This window comes from Schistocerca gregaria, chromosome 1 (genome assembly GCF_023897955.1).
Source record: "Schistocerca gregaria isolate iqSchGreg1 chromosome 1, iqSchGreg1.2, whole genome shotgun sequence".
In the NCBI taxonomy this organism is placed as follows: domain Eukaryota; kingdom Metazoa; phylum Arthropoda; class Insecta; order Orthoptera; family Acrididae; genus Schistocerca; species Schistocerca gregaria.
In genome coordinates, this window is record NC_064920.1 from 737884572 (window position 1) to 737907984 (window position 23413).

A 23413-nucleotide genomic window follows, 5' to 3' on the forward strand; every position below is an offset into this window, starting at 1 on the left:
ATGTCAACTGTTCCTTTAACAGCAGACATGACTGCCCCGTACACACATGTATCTACACATTAAAGCGTTTAATTTAGACCACGGGTATATCTGCATTCATGCCTTAGTTTCAAAGCAAAGTATACTCGAGACCTGTGTGAGAGAGGTGTGTTTCTACTGAAATATAAAATTCACCAAAACATACCTCAGTTCTTTCTCATTCTGTCATATAGGATAAATCTTATAATGCTATAACATATTACATGAACTTGTCATTTGATTACTTGTTAGGGCAGTAACAGATTCACTGAATGCAGTATGCCAAGATTCACTTATCTGCAGCTACTTACTATGTGTTAAGCATGCATGTAAGCCATGGTGAGAAAGGTGATTGTTTCTGATTGTTCGAGATATTTTTAAATATTGACAAAACAAAATCTTGCATTACATATAAATATTATGAACATGATAATTCTTATGGTCTTCAAAATGAATAAAATGGATTATTTTTAGGGTTGTTAAAAACAACTGTGTTTGAAATGCTTAGGTTATTACCTGCAGCACATTAAATTTTTGTATAAGTCTTTGAATGTCAATTAAATAAGCAGAATGCATACATTCAGAAATCAGTGTTTCATATTAGGTGAGTCATTTTAAGCAATTATATTGCTATACTTATTTGGAAAAAAATAGAAGCTAATAAAGTTATTGGTAGTTATGTAAGTAAATGGAATGTAAACATGGGAAAAGAAATAGGACCATGCGTTTGAAGTTACATTTAATACCTTTCTATATCCACAAGTTATAATATAATCTATATTATCATCTTCACATCATATACATATATATATTTATATATATATCGTATGTAGAGAGACTTTATTGCAAGAGACTCAATAAAATACATTCGATCTTTAAAGTGTTGAGCTGTTCCAGGGTTAAGTAACGTATTTAGACACCAATACTGCACAATTTTAATTGCGAAATATCCTGGAGCAGTCCAAAACACAGCCGATACGTTCACCAACTGTGTGAGCTAGCTGTTGACCCAGATTGTCAGATAATTTATCGAGTCTGTGCAATCTGCTGCCGAACTTGCAAGCTCAACAACTTGTTGGTTTTGGGTATAACGACAGGAGAACATAGCACATTGATCTTTAGTATAGATTGTACAGAGCATAATATAATATTAGCTATCAATATAATGCAACAGTGACGTGAGGCTTTTGTCGAATCTTTAACATATATGTTCACAAATCAGCTAAAAATGTTTATTGTTCACGAGATAAGCTCCGGAATAGCAACTCGTCAACAACTGAGCCCCATACATCTCTAGCTGATTAGGAACCAGGAGGCTTGACATCCGTTTCCGGAACGGACCAAGACACCCATAAAATTTAGAATTTTCATTATATTAGCATGTAAAATATGAAATGAATAAAGAACAGACAGACACGCACGGTTTGACATTGAGCTTGGAGGAGTCTACAGGGATGTGGGATATTGACTAGATTCTAGCGCGACCTACAAAGCGCCAATAGGGCACCAAGCTGAGTTACCAACTGGTGTTCCATCCAACCAGGTCCTGGCACATTGCTTGCAAAGGACGTCTCAAATACTCTTCACTTTCCTGCAGGCAATCTTCTTTCTCACAAGCAAAACTTCCAGTGTATTCGCTTTTCTTTAACTGTAACTTTATGTGCATATCTGTCAAGGAACCTTTATCTCACGAACTGGTATCTAAAATAGTCTTTCCTCATAGTGTGGAATGATACCAGTAAAGCCCTTTCATGTACCAAACACAGCTCATGAACCACAAACAACATTAATCCAACTACAGAACCTTCTTCAGAAAACCATACATTTTCAGTCACAAAGTAACTTCCTTCTTCACACATCACACATGTCAACAATCTGTACAGATCATAAACCTTTCAGAACACACTGGAGAACAACAGATCAGTACGACATCATCTGGAACTACATATCTGTGTTTGTCCATTGGCAGCATATGCTCAGAGATTCTGGATGGATTCTAAAAATATTTTGTCAAATCTGGGGAGCCCCACTCTTGGGGTAATTAAGGTAAGCTCACGAGTATACCTTAAATTTAGGGATGAATGTGAGCCATCCTCTTCAATGTCATATCAAGTATGTGATAGTGTGAGGTAGTAACCAACCACACATTATTCTATCTGTAATGTTGTACATGGAATGTATTGCAGAGAAATGTAGGAAGCATAACTGGCATACCTCTGGAAATGCTCTCAGAATACAATGACCACTCTCATTTTCATTTTTGTAGGCAAATATTCAAAGTATGCATATCTTCTCTCTGTACAGAAAAAATACAATCCATTACACACCAATTAACAAAGAGCATCATTTTTACAACCATCTTTATGCCTCCTTTCTCATCCTAGTTTATCGCCATTGGTCTTCGGTTGACCTGACTAGAAATGTTTGCATGATTGTAAGTCTGAAGTGCTTTTAGCAGAAATTCAGCAATGTCCATGTTCTACTACAAAACTGCTAATTACTCCAAACTTACATATGCAATTATTATGCGTTAAAATTTACATTCTTTCTGTCACAAGAAGGATCTGATTCCCAGACCTACATTTTATGACTGACAGCAAAATACATTTACACACTGTAGTAATATAACTGTAACAACTGTTCCCAATGTCTTGTTGTGCTCTTACACTGTCCACAACACATGTAACAGTATCATAACTGTCGCACTGTGCCAAGTCCACTGGTAAAATACCATACTTTAATGTAATATTTGTCATTACAGTATACAATACTAAGAACATAAATGCAAAAATTAAGCGTACATGCAGCCACACACAAGACACTTGTGTAAACCCATGCCCAGTTTTCTCTGCAGTTTTAAAAAGTAGTACACAACAGACACACATGTTTTATGACTAGTGGTAGTTTGCCCTGTGGACTGTTTAATATGCCCAAGTATTCATTTAATACTGAATGGAGAAGCAGTTAGCTTCTTTCTCTTAGTGGGAGTATGGGCAACTGACAATCTACCATAGGGCACATTATTAAATGATGGGGAAATGAGATCTATCTTAACCTATTTAGTGTCAACCACATGGGAAAAATAAATTACAGCAAAAATTATTTCTGAACATTAAAACCAATCTGCATTGGTTAACAGTTCTTTCACATTTACATTAAAAAATATGTCTTTCCATAGTTCACTGCGCCACTGCTTGTATGCTGTGATTCATGAGAACTATGGAATTTATTTAGGCTCCTTTAGCAATTGCTCACAACACATTCATTCAATGTGGAATGGGGTACATTTTTTCCTATACATTTTTATAAAAAAGGCTACAATTTAATGATATTCACAAAGTATAAAAGATTAATTACAATATCACACTCTTCATACAGCAGTGTTGTTGTGATTTGCTGATGAGTCCGCTGGCAGCACGAACTGTGACCCTGGAGACACCAGCATTAGTGGCTCTGTGTTGCGGCGTTTCATCTTTCCCTTCATCTTCTTCAACATTGTAGCCTAGCAGAGGATTTAGGAATGAAAGGAATGGGAGGAGCAAACAAAGCAGTGCAAAGGAAAGAGAAGAAACTGATGTCAATAATCAAAAGTGGACCACATTCTCACATAAACATTTTGTGAGTAATTATATTTTGATGCAAGACAAAAAAAGAAGCAGAATTAGATTAGTAAGCAAGAAAGCATAACATGAAAAAGAAAAAAAAGTGAGAGGAGTCTGAATTACAACAGCAATCAACCCAGTGAAGTGTGAAAGTGTGTGAAGCTTGGAAGTTCCTCTCACATATTTGTAAGGAAAAAGGGGAGTACACATAGACCATAACTCGGAATGCAGTCTGAGAACTTTTAAAACTGAAACATGAATACAACACAGGCATTATTTCATGCATATCCATGACTTAACTCCATTCTCAAACTAGATTAACAGTGACTCATAATGGAACACATGCATACACAAATGGTAAATGTTATAAGAAAATGATTGATCGAAATATCTTTTAAGCAACATTAAAGAAAATATTTAGACAGGATGAGATACAGCTCCCAGACTGCATAGGTTTCTCTACTCTGAGGCTGCTGAGAATGGATTTATTCATCACTGCTCTTGCCCCCCTCCCCATTTGCTGGCAGGATAGAGGGTTCAGTGTTTCGCCGCTTGATCTTATTTTTCTTCAACATGGTTGCCTGCAGTCAAGAGGAACGTGGGTTTATTAGTCGAGGAGTGGGTTAAAAGCCAACTGTGAGATACTACATACAACATGCAAATCTTATTGAGAGATATAGACAGAAAATTTTTAAATGAATTACTAATCTATCAAAAATCGCCTTTCTAGTAATAGAGAGCTATAACATTTATACAGAAAATAAAGCTAAAACAGCAAGTTTTAAATAAAATTTAGATATAGATAACACTATTATGGATGTTAATAAGTGTTTGGCTTTTCTTCTCTCACGTATTTCGAAACTACCAATGAATTTTGTGACACCTACGTGTACTGACTTGTTTAATTGCAAACAGCTTTTGAAGTTATAACCTAGTTTCTTGAAGTCTCGCATGAACATGGCAAAATTCACTATAAACTTCACAACCATAACTTTTTTACATGAGATGAAATTTGAAAATGTGTGATGAAAGTGTGATTTCATTAAATTCACCATATTAACAAAATAGTCTTGCTACATGCAAGAAGACTTGATCTGGACAATACTATGGTATACTAACACTAGTGACAAAAGGCACAAGAAATGAAAAGGATAGCAACACTGAAAATGTAGTCCTGAAGACCATTAATTTATAGCAGTAACCAAGCATGAAAAAAAATTTCAGTACAAAGATATTGCCAAAAATTACCCCAATAATATTTAGAAGGGAGAAAGTGATACATACTTTGACATTCATTAAGTTGTAAGAATGTCTGATAAAATGTTTTTATAATTTTTGATGTTTATAAATACACCAATGTGAACAAAAGAACTGACACAAGAAAATGGAATAAAAAGTTGGCAGCATAAATTCGTTCATTATAGTAGATTAAAAGGAAAAGAAGAAAACTGCAGAGGTGGTACACATTTCAGTGATATGGAAAGATCACCAATTCCACAATTAATGAAGAACATGTACTGGAGAGACTACAGAAATGATCCCCAATACACAACAGTTCATCCAGCCAGCAAGTGCTTAATCTATGACAATAACTTTTTCATACAGTCTGTAATTTTTTCACTACATTTCTGTAAATTCTCATTTTATCCTTCTTTCACTTCATTTTCATACCATTAGCTTAATAAAGCTCCCCACTCACACATTATCTGGACTGGATTTGCTCTGCAAGAAAACAGTAAGCGGTCTTCTGCTCTCTTCATTATCTTCTGCCTTTATAGTTAGCTACCTCCTCTTGCACTATTAATTATCAAGTAAACATTAATTTTGATTTCTATCTGACAGTTGCATTCATTGCATCAAATTCATTACCTAGACCTTTTTTGTTAAGAGACCAGAAGAGAATTACTCCCCTATCCTTTGCAAAGTGTTCCATCCTTCTACAGCTCCTTTTGTCTGTTTCTACTGTTTAGTTTTCAAAGCGCATTTGGTTTCAAAAACTCTGAATTCAACTTTTTTTAAATTTTCCCCCTCCTATGCAATTTTTAAAGCATTACAACAAGCAATACATTTTATCAACATCATCACATTTCTTACTGATCAAAACCAAATAAAGTGCAAATCCAAATTAAATCATGTGATGAAACAAATAAAACTTGACGCAGTAGAGTGATTATTTGGAATGACACAATAAGAAAGAGCGTGGAAGAGGGGGGATGACAATGGAAGATGACAAATATATAATCAATGGTATTCACAAACTTATCAGAATGCCTGATGCCTACCTACAATATATCTACCTCGTTTGACTCAATAAATATCTTTTGGCCCTTCATTCTCAGTGGTGTAGATGTCTATTTATTCATTATTTCCATTCCTCGCCCAAAGAAAGAAACTTCCTTGAATGCCTTGATTAATGTTGTTTCTGGGTCAGTTCTTGTTTTGAAAAATTGAGATCAGTTGTGAGCAGTTATAACTACACTGACAGAGAGAAAAAAATTACAACACCAAGTAGGAGTTATGTACATAAGCAAAAGTTGGTAGGCATGTTTCTACATTTGAAAGATGATGTCTATTCCAATTTCACGGCAGTCGCATAGAAGTGGTGCTAGTAGCGTCACTATGAGAAAGAAAATCAGGTTTGCTTTAAATACATACTGTAATGGTCTTGAGCATTAGTTGCCTTTGTGATTGGACATGGTGAGCTGTTGTTACTCAAGAATGGCTTTAAGACTAGTACCGTCACTATGAGAAAGCAAATCAGATTTGCTTTAAATACATACTGTAATGGTCTTGAGCATTAGTTGCCTTTTAGGTTGGACATGGTGAGCTGTTGTTACTCAAGAATGGATTTAAGGTGAGAAAGACCCCATTATCAACACCTCACTGAGTTTGAATAAAGTCATGTAACAGGACTATGAGAAGCTGGATGTTCCTTCTGTGATACTGCAGAAAAACTTCGCAGGAATGTAGCCACTGCACATGACTGGCAGTGGTGGTCATGAGACTGGGCTGAAAGAAAACTGAACTCTGGATAGCCATGTGGAACCAACGAGAGAGAAGGCGATCAAGGATAAATCCATGACAGGTGCCCTAGAGCATGCATTCCACTGACCCCAAACCACCCCCATTTGAGACTTCAGTGGTGTCAAGCAAGAGCTCACTGAAGGGCAGGGTGGAGGTCTGTTGTGTTTTATGAAGAAAGCCGCTTCTGCCTCGGTACCAGTGATGGCCATGTGTTGGTCAGAGGGAAGCCAGTTGAGGCCTGCAACTCAGAACGAATCCAGGTGAGGGCATGCAACCAACCTGTCTGCATCCTAGACAAACTGGACCTACACCTGGAGTTATGATCTGATGCGCAATTTCATATGAGAGCAGAAGCACTCTCATGGTTATCCCACACAGACTAACTACAAATTTGTTTGTCAATCAACTGATTCGACCCGTTGTGGTACCATTCATGAACAGCATTTTAGGGGATGTTTTCCAACAGGATAACACTTGTCTATATATCACCGCTGTAACCCAAGATGCTCTACATAGTGCCAAAATGTTGTCTTGGCATGCTCGATCACCGGATCTGTCTCCAGTCAAGGTCAAGGTGAAAGAGAAATTTTTTAACATGAAATGTAGGGAATAATATATTGTTTGTAACTACTTTGGTCCTTATTTTATGAGTTTTGTCCCGTAAGTGACTTATTAGTAATCACCTCATACACAATCCTCTATAATCTCTGCAAATTTTGTTATTTTAATAAATTTAATTAATTTAAATATGTATGTCAGCTAGCTGTAAGTGTAGTGTTAGCTGCTGCAAACAGAAGTTGTGCTTTGCTGGTGCTCCACAATTTTCAAAACTTTGACTGTGGTAAATTGATCTTCTGGTGCTCACCCTTGGCACCCTAGTGTAGAAGGTGTAACAAACTCAACTACTTAAAAAATTTCTGTGATCTGTACATTTATTTGCATATATAACCCAACTTCCAAATTATCACTTATGGGAGACCAGGTGTGCCAGATATGTCAGGTTCTAAATTCTAGATGCTAACTAACATTCTACTGTCTGTGTGATTTTCACATAACCTTTCACTGATTGTCTCAATACTTGTGTATTTCATGATATATTCTGTTTTTTCAAACATTTAAGAGTCCAGAGAGCTCATACTTTATTGTCAGTTGTGAACTTAATTTGCAGTTTTTGGAAACTTTTGGCCATAGTATCCTTTGTCAAAACCAATTGTTCCCTAATGTCGTTAGAGTGGAACCTTGCATAGTGATCATAATTCGTCCCAGTTTCTTACTCATAGTATGAAACACTAGTTAAGCAAAACAATTTATCCCACATAAATTAATGTAAAATATGATAATACATTACATGCAGAAAAGGTACTAAAAGTTTTATCTTATTCACGCTATTTATTCAAAGAAAATTATACATACAGTATTATGTACTTTGTAAATAAAATAGAAAGAAACTTCCACATGGGAAAAATATATTAAAAACAAAGATTCCAAGACTTACCAAGCGGGAAAGCGCCGGCAGACAGGCGCAATGAACAAAACACACAAACACACACACAGAATTACTAGCTTTCGTAACCGATGGTTGCTTCTTCAGGAAGGAGAGGGAAAGACGAAAGGATGTGGGTTTTAAGGGAGAGGGTAAGGACTCATTTCAATCCCGGGAGCGGAAAGACTTCCCTTAGGGGAAAAAAAGGACAGGTGTACACTCGCGCACACACACACACACACACACACACACACACACACACACACACACACACACACATATCCATCCGCACATACACAGACACAAGCAGACATATTTAAAGGCAAAGGCAAAGGCCTTTAAATATGTCTGCTTGTGTCTGTGTATGTGCGGATGGATATGTGTGTGTGTGTGTGTGTGTGTGTGTGTGTGTGTGTGTGCGCGCGAGTGTACACCTGTCCTTTTTTTCCCCTAAGGGAAGTCTTTCCGCTCCCGGGATTGGAATGACTCCTTACCCTCTCCCTTAAAACCCACATCCTTTCGTCTTTCCCTCTCCTTCCTGAAGAAGCAACCATCGGTTGCGAAAGCTAGTAATTCTGTGTGTGTGTTTGTGTGTTTTGTTCATTGTGCCTGTCTGCCGGCGCTTTCCCGCTTGGTAAGTCTTGGAATCTTTGTTTTTAATGTATTATGTACTTTATTATTCATGATACATAAATAATTCTTTTCACAACGAAACTATATACAGTCATTTGTTTCTGCCAATGCTTCAACACTTGGCAAAACTGCAACACAGCATTATCATCAAGTAAATTTGTAGTGCAAGTAGCCACTGCTTTATTGGGGTGATGAATTTCAATGTACGATGCAACAGATTCCCATGCTTTCAGCATTTCTCTTATTACCCCAGCAGTGTTGCTGCTTTGCTGTTGCCACTTCCTCCTCCTCCTCTTCTCAAGAACTCCTCTCCAAAACTTCATGCTGTGAAACACACCACAACTCCATAAGCACTTTGGCGGTCATTTCTTGGCTGTGATCTTCCACACGCTCACATTGATATCTTTGTTATCCACTTCTAGTCCCATGCTCTTGGCCAGAGACACAGTCTCACTGACTACACACTTCACTGACTCAAATAGTTCAGAGCTACATTCAGCAACACACTCTGTACGAAGCTTCTTCCAAGCAGAAGTAAGACTTCTCTTGGTAATCCCTTCCTATGCCTGGTCGATCATCTTGATTCGGGTAAGACAACGCACTCTGAACAAAGCTTCTTCCAAGCAGAAGTGAGAGTTCTCTTGGTAATCCCTTCCTATGCCTTGTCTACCATCTTGATGCAGGCAATGATGTTGAAGTTATATTTCCAAAACTCTCAGAGAGTGAGACTGGTAGCTTCAGTCAACTCGAAGCAATGCTCCAAGAATGCTTAAGTACAGAGCTCCTTAAAGTTAGAATTAAACTGCTGGTCCATAGGCTGGAGCAAAAGAGTGGCGTAGGGAGGCAGAAATTGGATCTGGATGAATTGAAATTTTTCAAGGAGGTGGTCTTATAGGCCTGGAGAATGGGCAGGAGCGTTGTCCAACAAGCAAGACGTGTCCTTTTTTTCCCCCTAAGGGAAGTCTTTCCGCTCCCGGGATTGGAATGACTCTTTACCCTCTCCCTTAAAACCCACATCCTTTCGTCTTTCCCTCTCCTTCCTGAAGAAGCAACCATCGGTTGCGAAAGCTAGTAATTCTGTGTGTGTGTGTTTTGTTCATTGTGCCTGTCTGCCGGCGCTTTCCCGCTTGCTAAGTCTTGGAATCTCTTCTGCATTTTACACTTCTTGAAGGCTCATGGAGTTTCTGAATGGTAAACAAGCAGCAGTTTGAGGTGACAAAGGTGGTCGGGTGGCTGGCAGCCGCAATCAGCTGACTGCATGCATATATCAATGAGGATCGCGTGCCAGCCATAAGGAGCGCTGACATGTGCTTACTCCTTGCTGTGGCATGCGAGCGTTCCATGATGTTTAAGTGATGTGCTAACTTATAATTGTTCCATTGTTGATTTCACCGAAGTTTGCTGTAACATTCCATTGGTTATTATTGTGTAATAACTGCCTATGTTATGTGTTCCTTCCTGAGTGATCTTCAATAAAAACATGATAAACATAGAAGACGTACTTCTTCCACAATAAGAACTTGATAGTTACTTGCGAGCCTAACGCATAGTGCGAATGCGATATCTGGTGACCCTGACATGATTGTGTCTAAGAAGACGATTCATCAGGACCAAGAAAGTAACATTTGTTAGCAGAAACATTACAGATACACCAGTAACTCCTGCAATTTCAAGACTGGCAGTACAATTACCAACATTATGGCCTCACAAGCTCACATTATGGTTCACACAAGTTGAGGCGAGTTTTCTCTGTGCAGGTGTGACGTCGGATTCCACCAAGTTTGCACTGGTAGTGAGCCATTAAACCATTGATACACTGTCGAAGTACAGGATATTATATCTCCGCCACTCAATACAGAGGCCTACACGAAACTCAACACTGAGTTAAATCGACGCGTATCCGCAGGCAGGTTCTAGCACAGGAGGACATTGGAGACAAAAAACCATCCCAGTACCTCCGTCACCTGAGGAGCAAAGTCAATGCAGGCACAATCCCAGACACGCTACTTTGTACATTATGGAGCAATAGATTGCCGGCCCATGTGAAAGCCATAGTTGCGTCACAAACCGATATGCAGCTTGATGCTGTAGCCGATCTTGCCGACCATATTCAAGATGCAATTGTGCCTGCTTCCTATTCTGATCCGTCGATGGCATGTTCCAGTGCTTCGATGGAAACTAAACCTGACTACAATAGTTTCATGAATAAAGTGGAAACACTTAACAAACAGATGAACGAGAACTTATTAAGCAAGGTCGACGCCCCTCAGTAGATGAATGAACTGCTAGCCGACCGGAACATTAAAGGACAGTTCCGACGGAGATCCTAGGCTGCTCTTCATCGCACACGCACACCTCTGGTGACGCACAGCCTACTAACATATGTGGGTATCACCAGTGATATAAAGAGCATGCACACAAATGTAATCTGCCTTGTGCATATACTAGCAACAAACATCACACAAATGTAAATGTACTGGGTAGATCTTCTGTATGTCTGTTCGTAACTGACCACAAGACAGGCGGAAAGTTTTTGATCAACACCTGATCCGACCTCAGCATTCTACCATGTGATAAGCTACAGAAATACCGTCTGGCCACCGCATTTCAACTGTTGGCTAATAATTCTGCAATCACGACTTATGGAGTACAGCATTTGGAACTAGACATTGGACTGAGACGTTCTTTGGTGTGGAACTTCACAGTCGCAGCTGTGATGAAGCCTATCATTGGTGCAGATCTTTTGGCGCATAACTGCCTAATGCCTGAGGTTCTCAATGCTCGGCTGCTGGACACAGTCACCGGGCTGTCCACTCCTGCATTCTGGTGCCACACTGCAACTTACAACGCCATGGCGATCAAGGCTATGGATGACAGGTACTCTAAGCTGCTAGCACAGTTCCACGCTCTCACGAGGCCTTCAGAGGCCCCACAAAAGGTACGTCATGATACAGTATACTACATTAATACAATTTCACACAAAACCCATACGATTAGCTCCTGACCGGTATGCGATCGCTAAGGTAGAGTTTGACACTATGCTCGCCAAGGGCATTATTTGCCCATCTAGTGGAGCATGGTCATCATCCTTGCATTTGGTGCCTAAAAAGAGCAGCATATGGTGGCCGTGTGGTGACTAACGAGCCTTAACGCAATAACAATTCCAGATCGCTATACAGTGCCTCTACTAAAAGACTACAATCATGCATTGCGTGGCAAACAGGTGCTTAGTGTGTTTGATTGTGCCAAAGCATACACACAAATTCCGGTTGCTGAGAGAGATATCCCGAAGACAGCCATTACAATGCCTGTTGGCTTGTTTGGAAGCTTATTTACGGCATTTGGCTTGAGAAACACCCACATGAGGGTTACCATGTTGTTTTCCTTACCTAGATGACATACTAATCTTCTCAGCAATGCCAGAGGAACATGAACAGCATCTCATTGAAGTTTTTGAGTGCTTTGACGAGTACGGCATTGTTTTGAATTTCACTAAGTGTGTGTTCCAACAACTGGAGATAACGCTTTTGGGTCACGTAATTTCTTCTGTGGGATTGCGCCCCTTGCCAGAGAAAGTTAAAGCCATTTTGAATATTCCTCACCCAGAGACAGCCAAAGAATTACGTAGGTCCTCGGAATCCTCAGTTTCTATCGCTACCATCTGCCACATGCGGCAGAACTCTAAGAATCACTTAGAGCAGTGCTGGCCACTCCAAAAACAAAAGGCAAACCACCTGTGCAGTGCTCATGGACAATGATAGATGTTTTTGAAACCACCAAGAAAAGCATAGCTGAGGCAATTCTTCTTACTCACCCTGCTTTAGACGTCCCTCTTGCACTCGTGGTTGATGCTAGCCAGGTGGCCATCAGCACAGGATTACAGCAATATGTGGACAAAGCCTGGCAGCCCCTCACTTTTTTCTCTCTAAACCCAGATAGCAGTACTAAAGACATTGTTCATGTGCCACTGTGAAAAGTAGAAGGTGCTCATATTGTTGAACGTTTAGCCCACCTCGCGTGAACGACTGGTGACTTCACACTGAGTGGTCGTTACTTGTTAAGTGAAATGCCACTCGTTAACGGTAATTTCTTTACAATTTGTTTTACTCATTATGCAAACTGAGCAATATGGGAGGGGTTTGTTAAGCAAGGTTCCAGTGTATATATTTATGTGAAATTTTGAAAATTGTGGGTATTGTGCATAACCTATTTCCTAGTATATCAGTGTTTGTGATTTACAGTTACTGTAAATAACTAATGTATCATGTCACATTAGTTTTGTCTTTTAAATAGAGGAGCATATGTATTCTCTGAAATTATTGTAAATTAATGGTATTGTCAGATTTGTTAATGACTGTAACCTGAAAAATGTTTCAAAGAAAAAGTAAGTTTTGTACCAAGTTTTTCTGTTGTCATAATACAGAACAATGGTTCCCTTTTATGGAAATGGCAGAAAGATACGGGAAAGAGCACCATGTGCTTGGGGGCCTCATTCAACATGTCGAAGAGGTAATTCTGGCATGCACTGAGAGAACAGAGGGTAACCAACTGTATATTGTAGCATTTACAGGAACAAATGACACCTGTCATCTGGGCCCTGAGATCATACTTGTATCATTCTAGCGACCGTCAGTGACAGTTGCGAAAACCAGCCTGGCTCATGGGGTTTCAATGAAGCCCACAATCTGCAGAATTGTCCTCAGAAATAATGGTGGCCCCTGCTTTTGAGTCAAGTGGAAGGCTTGAACCACTGACGGTGAATGTTCTGTGCAAGCTTGGCTATGACTTCTCAGATTTGCGATGCAGCTTGAGAAGTGTAAGGTCCTCCTAAATGATGCAGGTGTGCACTTCACACCAGAGACTGCTGCCCAGGTAATGATGTCCGTGGGGTGCACACAAGAGCTCTTAGGTTAGGTGGCTCTCCATACAGATAATGACAGCAGTGGGAGACCTGGAAATATCAATGTACTAGCCAAACGAATGCCATCCACAGGCAGGAGTGGTTAACTGCTGAAGTATTTACAATGAAGTGTCAGAGTTCAAAGTGCTCCTAAAAGCCAGGGAAGCTCACATAATACTAGATACAGAGATATTTGTGGAAAATTTAAGCAGATATTGAAAGTATAGCTTACTTAGAAATGGAGGTGGTCTATTTGTATCAGTAGACAAGAAACTCAAATCTACTGAGACAGAAATTGGAGCTGCCTGTGAAACTATTTGTGCAAAACTCAAGTTGGTATTAGATCTTGGCAGAAAATTCTAGTTGATTCCTCCTATTGATCACCGGACTCACCACCTGATGTAACTGAAAACTATAGAGAAAACCTAAGTTCACTAGTTCCACAATCACACTGTAATCACTGGAGGAACTTTAATCATCCAAGAATCAATTAGGATAATAACATTTTGTTAGTGGTTGGTATGGCAAGACATACTGTGAAACATTGCTGAATGCCTTCTCTGAAAACTACCTAAAACAGATGGTTTGGAACCCCATTCATGATGAAAATATATTAAGATATAATAACATCAAATATACTTGACTTTATTAAGGATGTCCATATGAAAACTGGTATCAGTGACCATGAAGTCGTTGTAGCAACAATGAAAAGCAAAATACAAGGTGCAATTATAGCAAGTAGAAAGATTTATATGTTCAGTAAACTAGATAAAGAAGCAGCTGTCTTGCATCTTAATGAGGAAATGGAAACTTTCAGTTCAAATAGGAGCATGTATAGGAACTATGGCTCAAGTTTAAAGGAACAGGCTATTTGATCGTGCTTTGGACAGATTTCTACCCAATAGAACAGTTTGTGACGGGAATGAAACACAGATCATTATGTAATACATGTAAAACACAGCAGAGGGCTATACATAGAAAGATGTCAAATGATGATGTCAAATGTGGTTGTCAACAAAGAAATGCAGGAAACCTTCAAGGACTACCTTAGCAAAATATAGTTGAAAGATCTTTCGCAAAACCCAAAGAAATTCTGGTCATGTGAAAAGACTATTTAGTTCAGTCACTCATTGATTAGATAGGAACTGAACTGAGGGTAGCAAAGCAAAATCAGAAATGCTTAACTCCATTTTCAAATGTTCCTTTAAAAAGGAAAAATCCGCGAGTATTGCCCCAGTTTAATTCTTGCGCCACTGCAAAATGAGTGAAGTAGATATTAGTGTCAGTGGTGTTGAGAAACAGCTGAAATCATTAAAACTGAGCAAAGCTCCAGGGCCCAAAGGAATCCATATCAGATTCTACACAGAATTTGTGGCTCAGATAGTCCCTCTTTTAACTATAATCTACTTTTAATTCCTCAAACAAACACTGTGCCTCACACTTGGAAGAAAGTACAGGGTGCATTGGTCTACAAGGAGGATAGCAGAAGTGATCCACAAAACTACTATCCAATATCCTTGACATTCATTTGTTCTAGAATCTTAGAAGATAATGAGATATCTTGAGCAGAACGACCTCCTCCATACCAACCAGCACAGATTCCAAAAACATAGCTCATGTTGGATCCAACTCACACTTTTTTCAGATGACACACTGAAAGCCCAAGAACTAGGCAGTCAGGTAGATGCAGTATTTCTTGATTTCTGATAAGTATTTAAGTCATTATCACAACTACACTTACTGTCAAAATTACAACTGTGTGGGGTATCAAGCAAAACCTGTGACTTCTAATCAAGCTGTGGGCCTCAGTTGCGCGACTGGATTCGTGATTTCCTGTCAGGAAGGTTGCAGTTCATAGTAATAGACGCCAAATCATCAAGTAAAACTGAAGTGATATCAGGTGTTCCCCAGGGAAGCGTCCTGGGACCTCTGCTGTTCCTGATCTACATAAATGACCTGGGTGACAATCTGAGCAGTTCTCTTAGGTTGTTAGCAGATGATGCTGCAATTTACTGTCTAGTAAGGTCATCCAAAGGCCAGTATCAGTTGCAAAGCGATTTAGAAAAGATTGCCGTATGGTGTGGCAGGTGGCAGTTGACGCTAAATAACGAAAAGTGTGAGGTGATCCACATGAGTTCCAAAAGAAATCCGTTGAAATTCGATTACTTGATAAATAGTACAATTCTCAAGGCTGTCAATTCAACAAGTACCTGGGTGTAAAAATTATGAACAACTTCAGTTGGAAAGACCACATAGATAATATTGTGGGGAAGGCGAGCCAAAGGTTGCGTTTCATTGGCAGAACACTTAGAAGATGCAACAAGTCCACTAAAGAGACAGCTTACACTACACTCGTTCGTCCTCTGTTAGAATATTGCTGCGCGGTGTGGGATCCTTACCAAGTGGGATTGAAGAAGGACATCGAAAGGGTGCAAAAAAGGGCAGCTCATTTTGTATTATCATGCAATAGCAGAGAGAGTATGCAGATATGAAATGTGAGTTAGGATGCAAGTCATTAAAGCAAAGACGTTTTTTGTCGCGGCGAGATCTATTTATGAAATTTCAGTCACCAACTTTCTCTTCCGAATGCAAAAATATTTTGTTGAGCCCAACCTACATAGGTAGCAATGATCATCAAAATAAAATAAGAGAAATCAGAGCTCGAACAGAAAGGTTTAGGTGTTTTTTCTTCCCGCGCGTTGTTCGAGAGTGGAATAGTAGGGAGATAGTATGATTGTGGTTCGATGAACTCTCTGCCAAGCACTTAAATGTGAACTGCAGAGTAATCATGTAGATGTAGATTTAGATGTATTCCTCCTGGTCCTTGACAGCATATTGAACTTATTCCGAAAATTTGAAAGTCAGACATCCAACTACTACTTCAGAATAACTGATAGATTGAAGCAGGTCATTTTTCAATATTCACCAAGATTATGAAGCCATGTGTAAAGCAAAACAGGAACAGCATGCAAGCTACGCAATATTTCATCGCATGTTCACAAATGAATACCCTACCTCATTTTCTGTATCTAAAAAGGATTTATGTGACCTGTTTAATTGTTACATGACGATAAATAAAAGTGAAATCTGAAATCAAAGAATGATGACCATTTGGTTGAGACGAGACATTATAAAGATAATGCCAATGGTATAGTGACATTATATGACCTTCAGGCTTTTGTACTCTTTCCAAAGAGTGATGTTTCCACGTTTTCCTACAAATCAAAAGCAATTCTCAACTTCATTATGTATGAACTCAAGACTATTACATGTTACTGCTATGTGTAGGATGAGGTGAATGGGCATCAGGGGCTGAATGAATTGGAACTTGCATGTTAATGTAATTAAAGAAGGAAGTTAACATTGTGCTTACTGCCCACCACAAGATTGAATGCCAGATGGTGAGATTATGGGCATGTGGCATGTTAAGGAAAGTGTGCAAATGGAGCAGAGACAAATGGGGAAATCCATAGATAAGTGACAAAGTGCATATTTTTTTAGCCTGGCACCTGGGAACAAGCACCTCGGAAATGGCAAAGCTGGTCAGTTGTTTATGTGTTACTGTCATGGGCATCTATGGAAAGTGGTTTATAGATGGGGACACCATGAGTAGGAACAAAGTGTTGGACATCTACACTTCTTCACAGACAGTGGAGGTAGGGAGGCTTGCCCCTCTGTAAAGCAGGATAGTGGCAATCCATGGCAGATCTGACACTAATGCATACGTAAGCATTTTGGAGCACATTGTTGAACATGTGGAATCTGAGTTGGACCCAGTGGAACATATCTAGTTATCTGGGATGCAATCAGGTGCCAGCTTCCCAACCACAAACAGCAGACCCATAGTTTACAGGAACTGCGACCTGTACATAGACAGATGGTGCACATACCTCCAGAAACTACCAAGCATTTGCTGAATGCATGCTGTGCAGAGCTGCTGCTATATTCTGTTCTAAAGTTGGATCAAAACACTATTAAACAATGGGTTATAATATTCTGGCTCATCAGCGTGGCACATGGATGCATGCATCTGTACCTGCTCACACGTGTAAATCCATTTGAGCTATAACGTAACATGGTGAACCTTATTATATACATGAACGATGTTCTAAGCATTTGTAAGATGTGAAGTTTGTTGCACCTGTTGTTATTCACTTAATAAACACAAAAAATTATGCATGTGAAACTAACCAAAATTCAGTGTGTGAATGTCAATTTTTCAGTGAGGTTTATTACGAGGGCTGCTATATATATTTCTGGCCTAGGAAACACTAAGTGTTGCCAGGTGCAATCTGACATTTCCATTGGAAAGTTTGACATTTTTTAGCATAAATGTACTCAGAACTTTTTGACTTACGACAATTTTTTTTTCTTTTACAGGGACTTGAAGAAATCAATTTGGCACAAAAATGGAATTAACTCGTGAACATTTTCGTGCGATCATTTTTCACAACTTTCGACGTGGATTATCACGACAAGAGTGCATCGATGAACTTAAATCTTTGTATGGCGACGAAGCACCATCCTATAGCACTGTGAAAAACTGGTACAACGAATTCAATCATGGCCGACGCTCGCTCAAAGACGAATTCCGTGAAGGTCGTCCAAAAACAGCCGTTGTGCCAGAAAACATCGATGCCGTACGTGAACTGATAATGCAAGACCGTCATGTGACATACCGTGAGATAGAGGCATGCCTAGGCATTTCTCCCACCAGCATACATTCGATATTGCATGAACACCTGGCCGTAAAAAAGGTTTGTTCTCGTTGGATCCCGCACAATTTGACAATCGCTCAAAAGAAAGCTCGTGTGGATTGGTGTAAAGAAATGCTGAAAAAATACGATCGCGGTACTTCAAAAGACGTTTATAAGATCGTCACAGGTGACGAATCATGGATCTATGCGTATGAGCCCGAAACAAAACAGCAATCGACCGTGTGGGTCTTCCAAGACGAGCCAAATCCAACGAAAGTTGTTCGTGGAAGAAGCACTTCGAAGCAAATGGTCGCCTGTTTCTTCGGCAAAACTGGTCATGTGGCGACTGTTCCGCTTGAGCAACGTAGGACGGTCAATTCTGAGTGGTACACCACCATTTGTTTGCCTGAAGTCTTCGGAGAATTTCGAAAAATGAACAAGAGAAGACGAATCATTGTGCACCATGACAATGCGAGCTGTCACACATCGGCTCAAACCAGCGCCTTTTTGACCGGCCAAAACGTCGAAGTGATGGGTCATCCGCCGTACAGCCTTGACTTGGCACCCAATGACTTCTTTTTATTCCCACACATCAAGAAAAAAATGCGTGGTCAACGATTTTCGTCGCCAGAAGATGCTGTTGCAGCATTCAAAAACCATGTTTTGGAGGTGTCTCAATCGGAGTGGAAAAAGTGCTTCGAAAATTGGTTTGAGCGCATGCAAAAGTGTATAAATCTTGATGGAGAATATTTTGAAAAACAATAAACCATTTTCGTTGATAAATATTCGTATTTTCATTATTAGGCCAGAAATATATATAGCAGCCCTTGTAGTTTCAAAATTCTGCTTGTATTTGCAGAAGTTTCAATGTAAACTTCATTTTAGAAATTCATACAGTCTACCATGTTCCATATTGACTGTAATCAAGCTCATAACCAATATGATTGCCATCAATGTAGAGGAAATAAACATATGTCAGATATGTTTATTTCCTCTACATTGATGGCAATCATATTGGTTATGAGCTTGTATGTTTATGAGCTTTATTTGATCACCATTTTACATGGTAGTACATTCATTGTTTTGTATGATCACTCATTATGTGGAATATTTGTGCATGATTAGCACTGAGTTTGGTGACATAAAAAGAGAAGCACATGGGAAAGGATTTTTTCCAGGCAGCTTTAATAACACTGACCATGGCACAGGGAGGCCCATCTCAATCTCATCATTACTGATGGCAATCATATTGGTTATGAGCTTGTATGTTTATGAGCTTTATTTGATCACCATTTTACATGGTAGTACATTCATTGTTTTGTATGATCACTCATTATGTGGAATATTTGTGCATGATTAGCACTGAGTTTGGTGACATAAAAAGAGAAGCACATGGTAAAGGATTTTTTCCAGGCAGCTTTAATAACACTGACCACGGCACAGGGAGGCCCATCTCAATCTCATCATTACTGATGGTCACAGGTACCAACATTATTGTGATTCCCAAAAGGAAAAATGGCAAAAACAGTTTGAAAATGACTGAGTTATTCTGCATAAGAGGAGTGTGAAGGACATGTCTTTTTGAATCCCATGTAATGGTCAACCAACATTAAGTCTGTTTATAAGGAATGTGTACTGAAATCCATTACCTATCAGTGTTGAAGGACCTTGTGAATTCACATGACAAACACATTGTGAATTACTCTGTAATCTGCTTGGTATGTGTAACATTTAATGCATACTTCTATGATCCAACAGAGTTATCTACTATTTGAATACTGAACGTGTGACAGCTACCTACTCCCTTGTTATCATGCCTTGTTACCATTCCCTTTTGGAATTTATACCATGTTGCAAATCTACTCTGCAGAAGCTGCAAGAGTTTATAAAGGTAATTACTGAAAGTGAGTTACACTGTTTTCTACAAGAGAGACAGAGAAGTTATGCAAATTTCTCCAATTATTTCAGGAAGACCATATATTTGCTTCCAGCTTGCAACTTTTTTTTTATCATTTTTTAAATTTCTTATATAGAAAAGGTTGGTGGTGAATTCTCATGTGGTATACACTTTCCTCTCTCTCATATAATTATAAAAAGTAAATGTGACATAACACTGCATTACTGAACAGCTAAATCAATTCTCGCTAATTTGACTTCTCATTCTTGATTTTAAATTGTGTGTCGATCATTACAGGATATTCACTTTTTCTTACATGTCATCACAACTATGGGTCTAATTGTGTAACAGCTATTTTCTGGTTTCATTAGAGTAATGCTGCCACTTAATAACATTAATTATCTCCTTCAAACATGATATATGGTGAAGTGGCTTTGTGCAAATCATCATGCCAGTAACATGCAATGGTTTGTATTTATTTTAGCATATGCAAAACATATATAATCTGCTCAAAATGTTCTGTGTGAACAATGCAGAGATTCTAATATGTAGATGGCATGAAATATTCCAACTGATATTGCTTAAGTCACAGCAAGTTTTTTCAGACATTGAAACCATGTGTAATTTATTTTGGTTTGTACCTGCCAAAACATTCTATACCTGTCGTCACTTGTATATTTATTTCTGTTACAGAGTCTAGAAACACTTATGTCCAGAGACCATAACATTAAGAGAGTACATCTATGAAAAGAAAATAATATATTTTCCTTTCGTTCAGCATGATTCAAGAAGTATCTCAAATTAACAGTGTTTGTTTCTCTGAATAATTAATAAAGTCCAAAGATGGAAAATTATCATGAGTGTGCACACTGTACAGTTTTTAGAGCATATTTTCAAACAAGGTTTGACCCATTTTCAGAGCAGCCAATGAGATATTTTGCTTTAGTTTGTTACCACAGGTGAATCGTGAGTCTGCTACTATACCCCACAGACAAAAAAGCAGTCAAAGCAATGGAATCAAGTTGATTCACCACCGCCAAAGAAAGCAAAGGCAACATGGTTTGTGAGAAAGGTCATGGCATTTGTTTTATGGTATGCATAAGGTATTCAAGTGATAGATTATCTTCCCAATAATACCGCACCATCCTAATGGACTACCTACAGCAAAAAGTACATAAAAAAGGCCAGGTCAGGCAAGAAAGAAAGTCATTTTCATCAAGACAATGTCCATCCACACACAAGTGTCTTGGCCATTGCAGAAAGACATGAACTAAGACATGGATTGTTGCCACACCCACCATACTTGCCTCTTTTGCCTTCATCACACTTCCTCTATTCCCCAGGTTCAAAAGTATCCTCTGTGTATGGAGATTCTCTTCAAACGAAGAACTGACAGTTGAAGTTCATGAATATTTTTTAAACCTGACGAATCACACTTTCTAGATGGTGTTAAGCCATCAGACCATTGCTGGATCAGATGTGTTAGTGTACAGGGAGACTACATTGAAAGATAAAGAAGTTTCACTGAAGTAAGTTATTTCTTTCTATGCCATTCCCAGAACTTTTCAAACTACCCTCGTATAACAGACATCATCTATGAAAACTCAGTAATTGCACCAAATACTATTTTGTGAGTCAATAACATACAAGATGAACAGTACTGTTGTGACCGTGGTACACAAAAACATGATCACTTCCACCTTTATGTTGTTAGATTAGAAAAAAAGTTTTGCACCTTGTGCATATCTATGAATGTAAGTGGGCTTAGATTCATTGGGAAAAGGGAATGAAAAAATAAGCTTCATAGAACTAACAAAATATTTTAACTGTGGAACAAGACCATAACCAAAATAAAGACAGTCTCTTAAAAAGTGCACATCTGTGATATCCAAAACTGCTGCTAGGTAACATACAATACAGGTTGCTCTGTCCTGTGCATATACTGTGCATAGATACATCTTGGTATGTCATCCATAAAGTGTTTGAGACTATACTGCTCAAGCCATACCCATTCTTCTATGGCAGACCATCCCAAAGTCATTCAGTGTAAGACAGGTTCCTATGATGATAACATACTGCAAATACCAATTGGTCTCAAGCATGCTTCATTGGGCCCATGTCAGCAAATTATTTTTTTCAGTTGATTCCTGTCTTCTGGAGGAAGGTATTCACTAGGTGGACACAATTTCCTCATGCATTATTATCTCGAAAGATGAAACCATCATTGTTAACCAAGACAATAGACTGAAGGATCATGGCCCAATATGGCACATCTCTCGAACAGAGATGTCTGGCATCTGATATCGATATATAACATTAGCACAAAACATGATTGCACATCTCCCTGCTGAATCTATGATAATGCAAGTCTGAGACATGCATGCTGCCTTCACACTCTTCTTCAATGGCCACCATGTGTCACACAAAAGCAGCACGTGTCAATGAAGAGAACCAACCACCTCAGATCAAAGTTTCATTCCAGGTATTCCCATGCCCAACATCTTTGTGCACCAAACTGTGGCTGAACTGATCGTATATGGATGGGACATTTCCTATCTGAGTCAACACTGCCATCCCAAATGCCTCCAGCAAGGCAGCAAGCATTTCTGTTGCCTCCTCCTTGGGGTACTTACAAGCCACAATTTGTAGGTAGCTGACATCAGCTAATGTTGACTGTGGCTGATCGCTATGACCCAGAGCTTTACTGTTATTTGTCTTACAATAGCAGTTTAATGTTCAAACTTTGTTGTTGTTGTTGTTGTATATAACAACTGGCAGTCAACTTCTTTTTGATGGTTATGCTTCTGGCATAACAGAGAAAGGTGGGTCTACCTTACCTGATTTTTTTTTTCTGCTTGCTTTTCATTAACAGTGGATATACCATATTGTCAAATTCTTATTCAAGGACTATTTCACAGAAATTCATTATTCACCATATAATTTATCAACTGCTGATGACAGTGGTGTATTTAGTTCATACAGGAACGTGGCTTTTAAGCAAATGTTCATAATTTACAATATCTGCAAACCATGTGCACATCAAAACTCAATACTGCTAAAAATGGTTTGTTGTAAGATTAAACAATGGAAAATCCAAGATGGAATGTAACAATATTATGAAAAGGAAAGTTGCTTCTCACCATATAGTGGAGATGCTGA

General features: G+C 38.9%; 1 protein-coding gene across 8 annotated transcripts in view; it reads right to left on the minus strand.

The window, feature by feature from the left end:
• Positions 1 to 740: 740 nt before the first annotated feature.
• Positions 741 to 23413, minus strand: part of LOC126267225 (diacylglycerol kinase theta) — a 662574-nt gene continuing 639901 nt past the window's right edge. For 4 of the 8 annotated variants that reach the window (XM_049972276.1, XM_049972266.1, XM_049972227.1 and 1 more), the window contains one exon: positions 741 to 4201. In XM_049972276.1, coding sequence (XP_049828233.1) covers positions 4106 to 4201 — 96 coding nt within the window. In that variant the 3' untranslated portion in view covers positions 741 to 4105. The remainder of the gene's footprint in view (positions 4202 to 23413) is intronic. The other 4 variants (XM_049972256.1, XM_049972247.1, XM_049972211.1 and 1 more) reach the window with 1 other exon arrangement.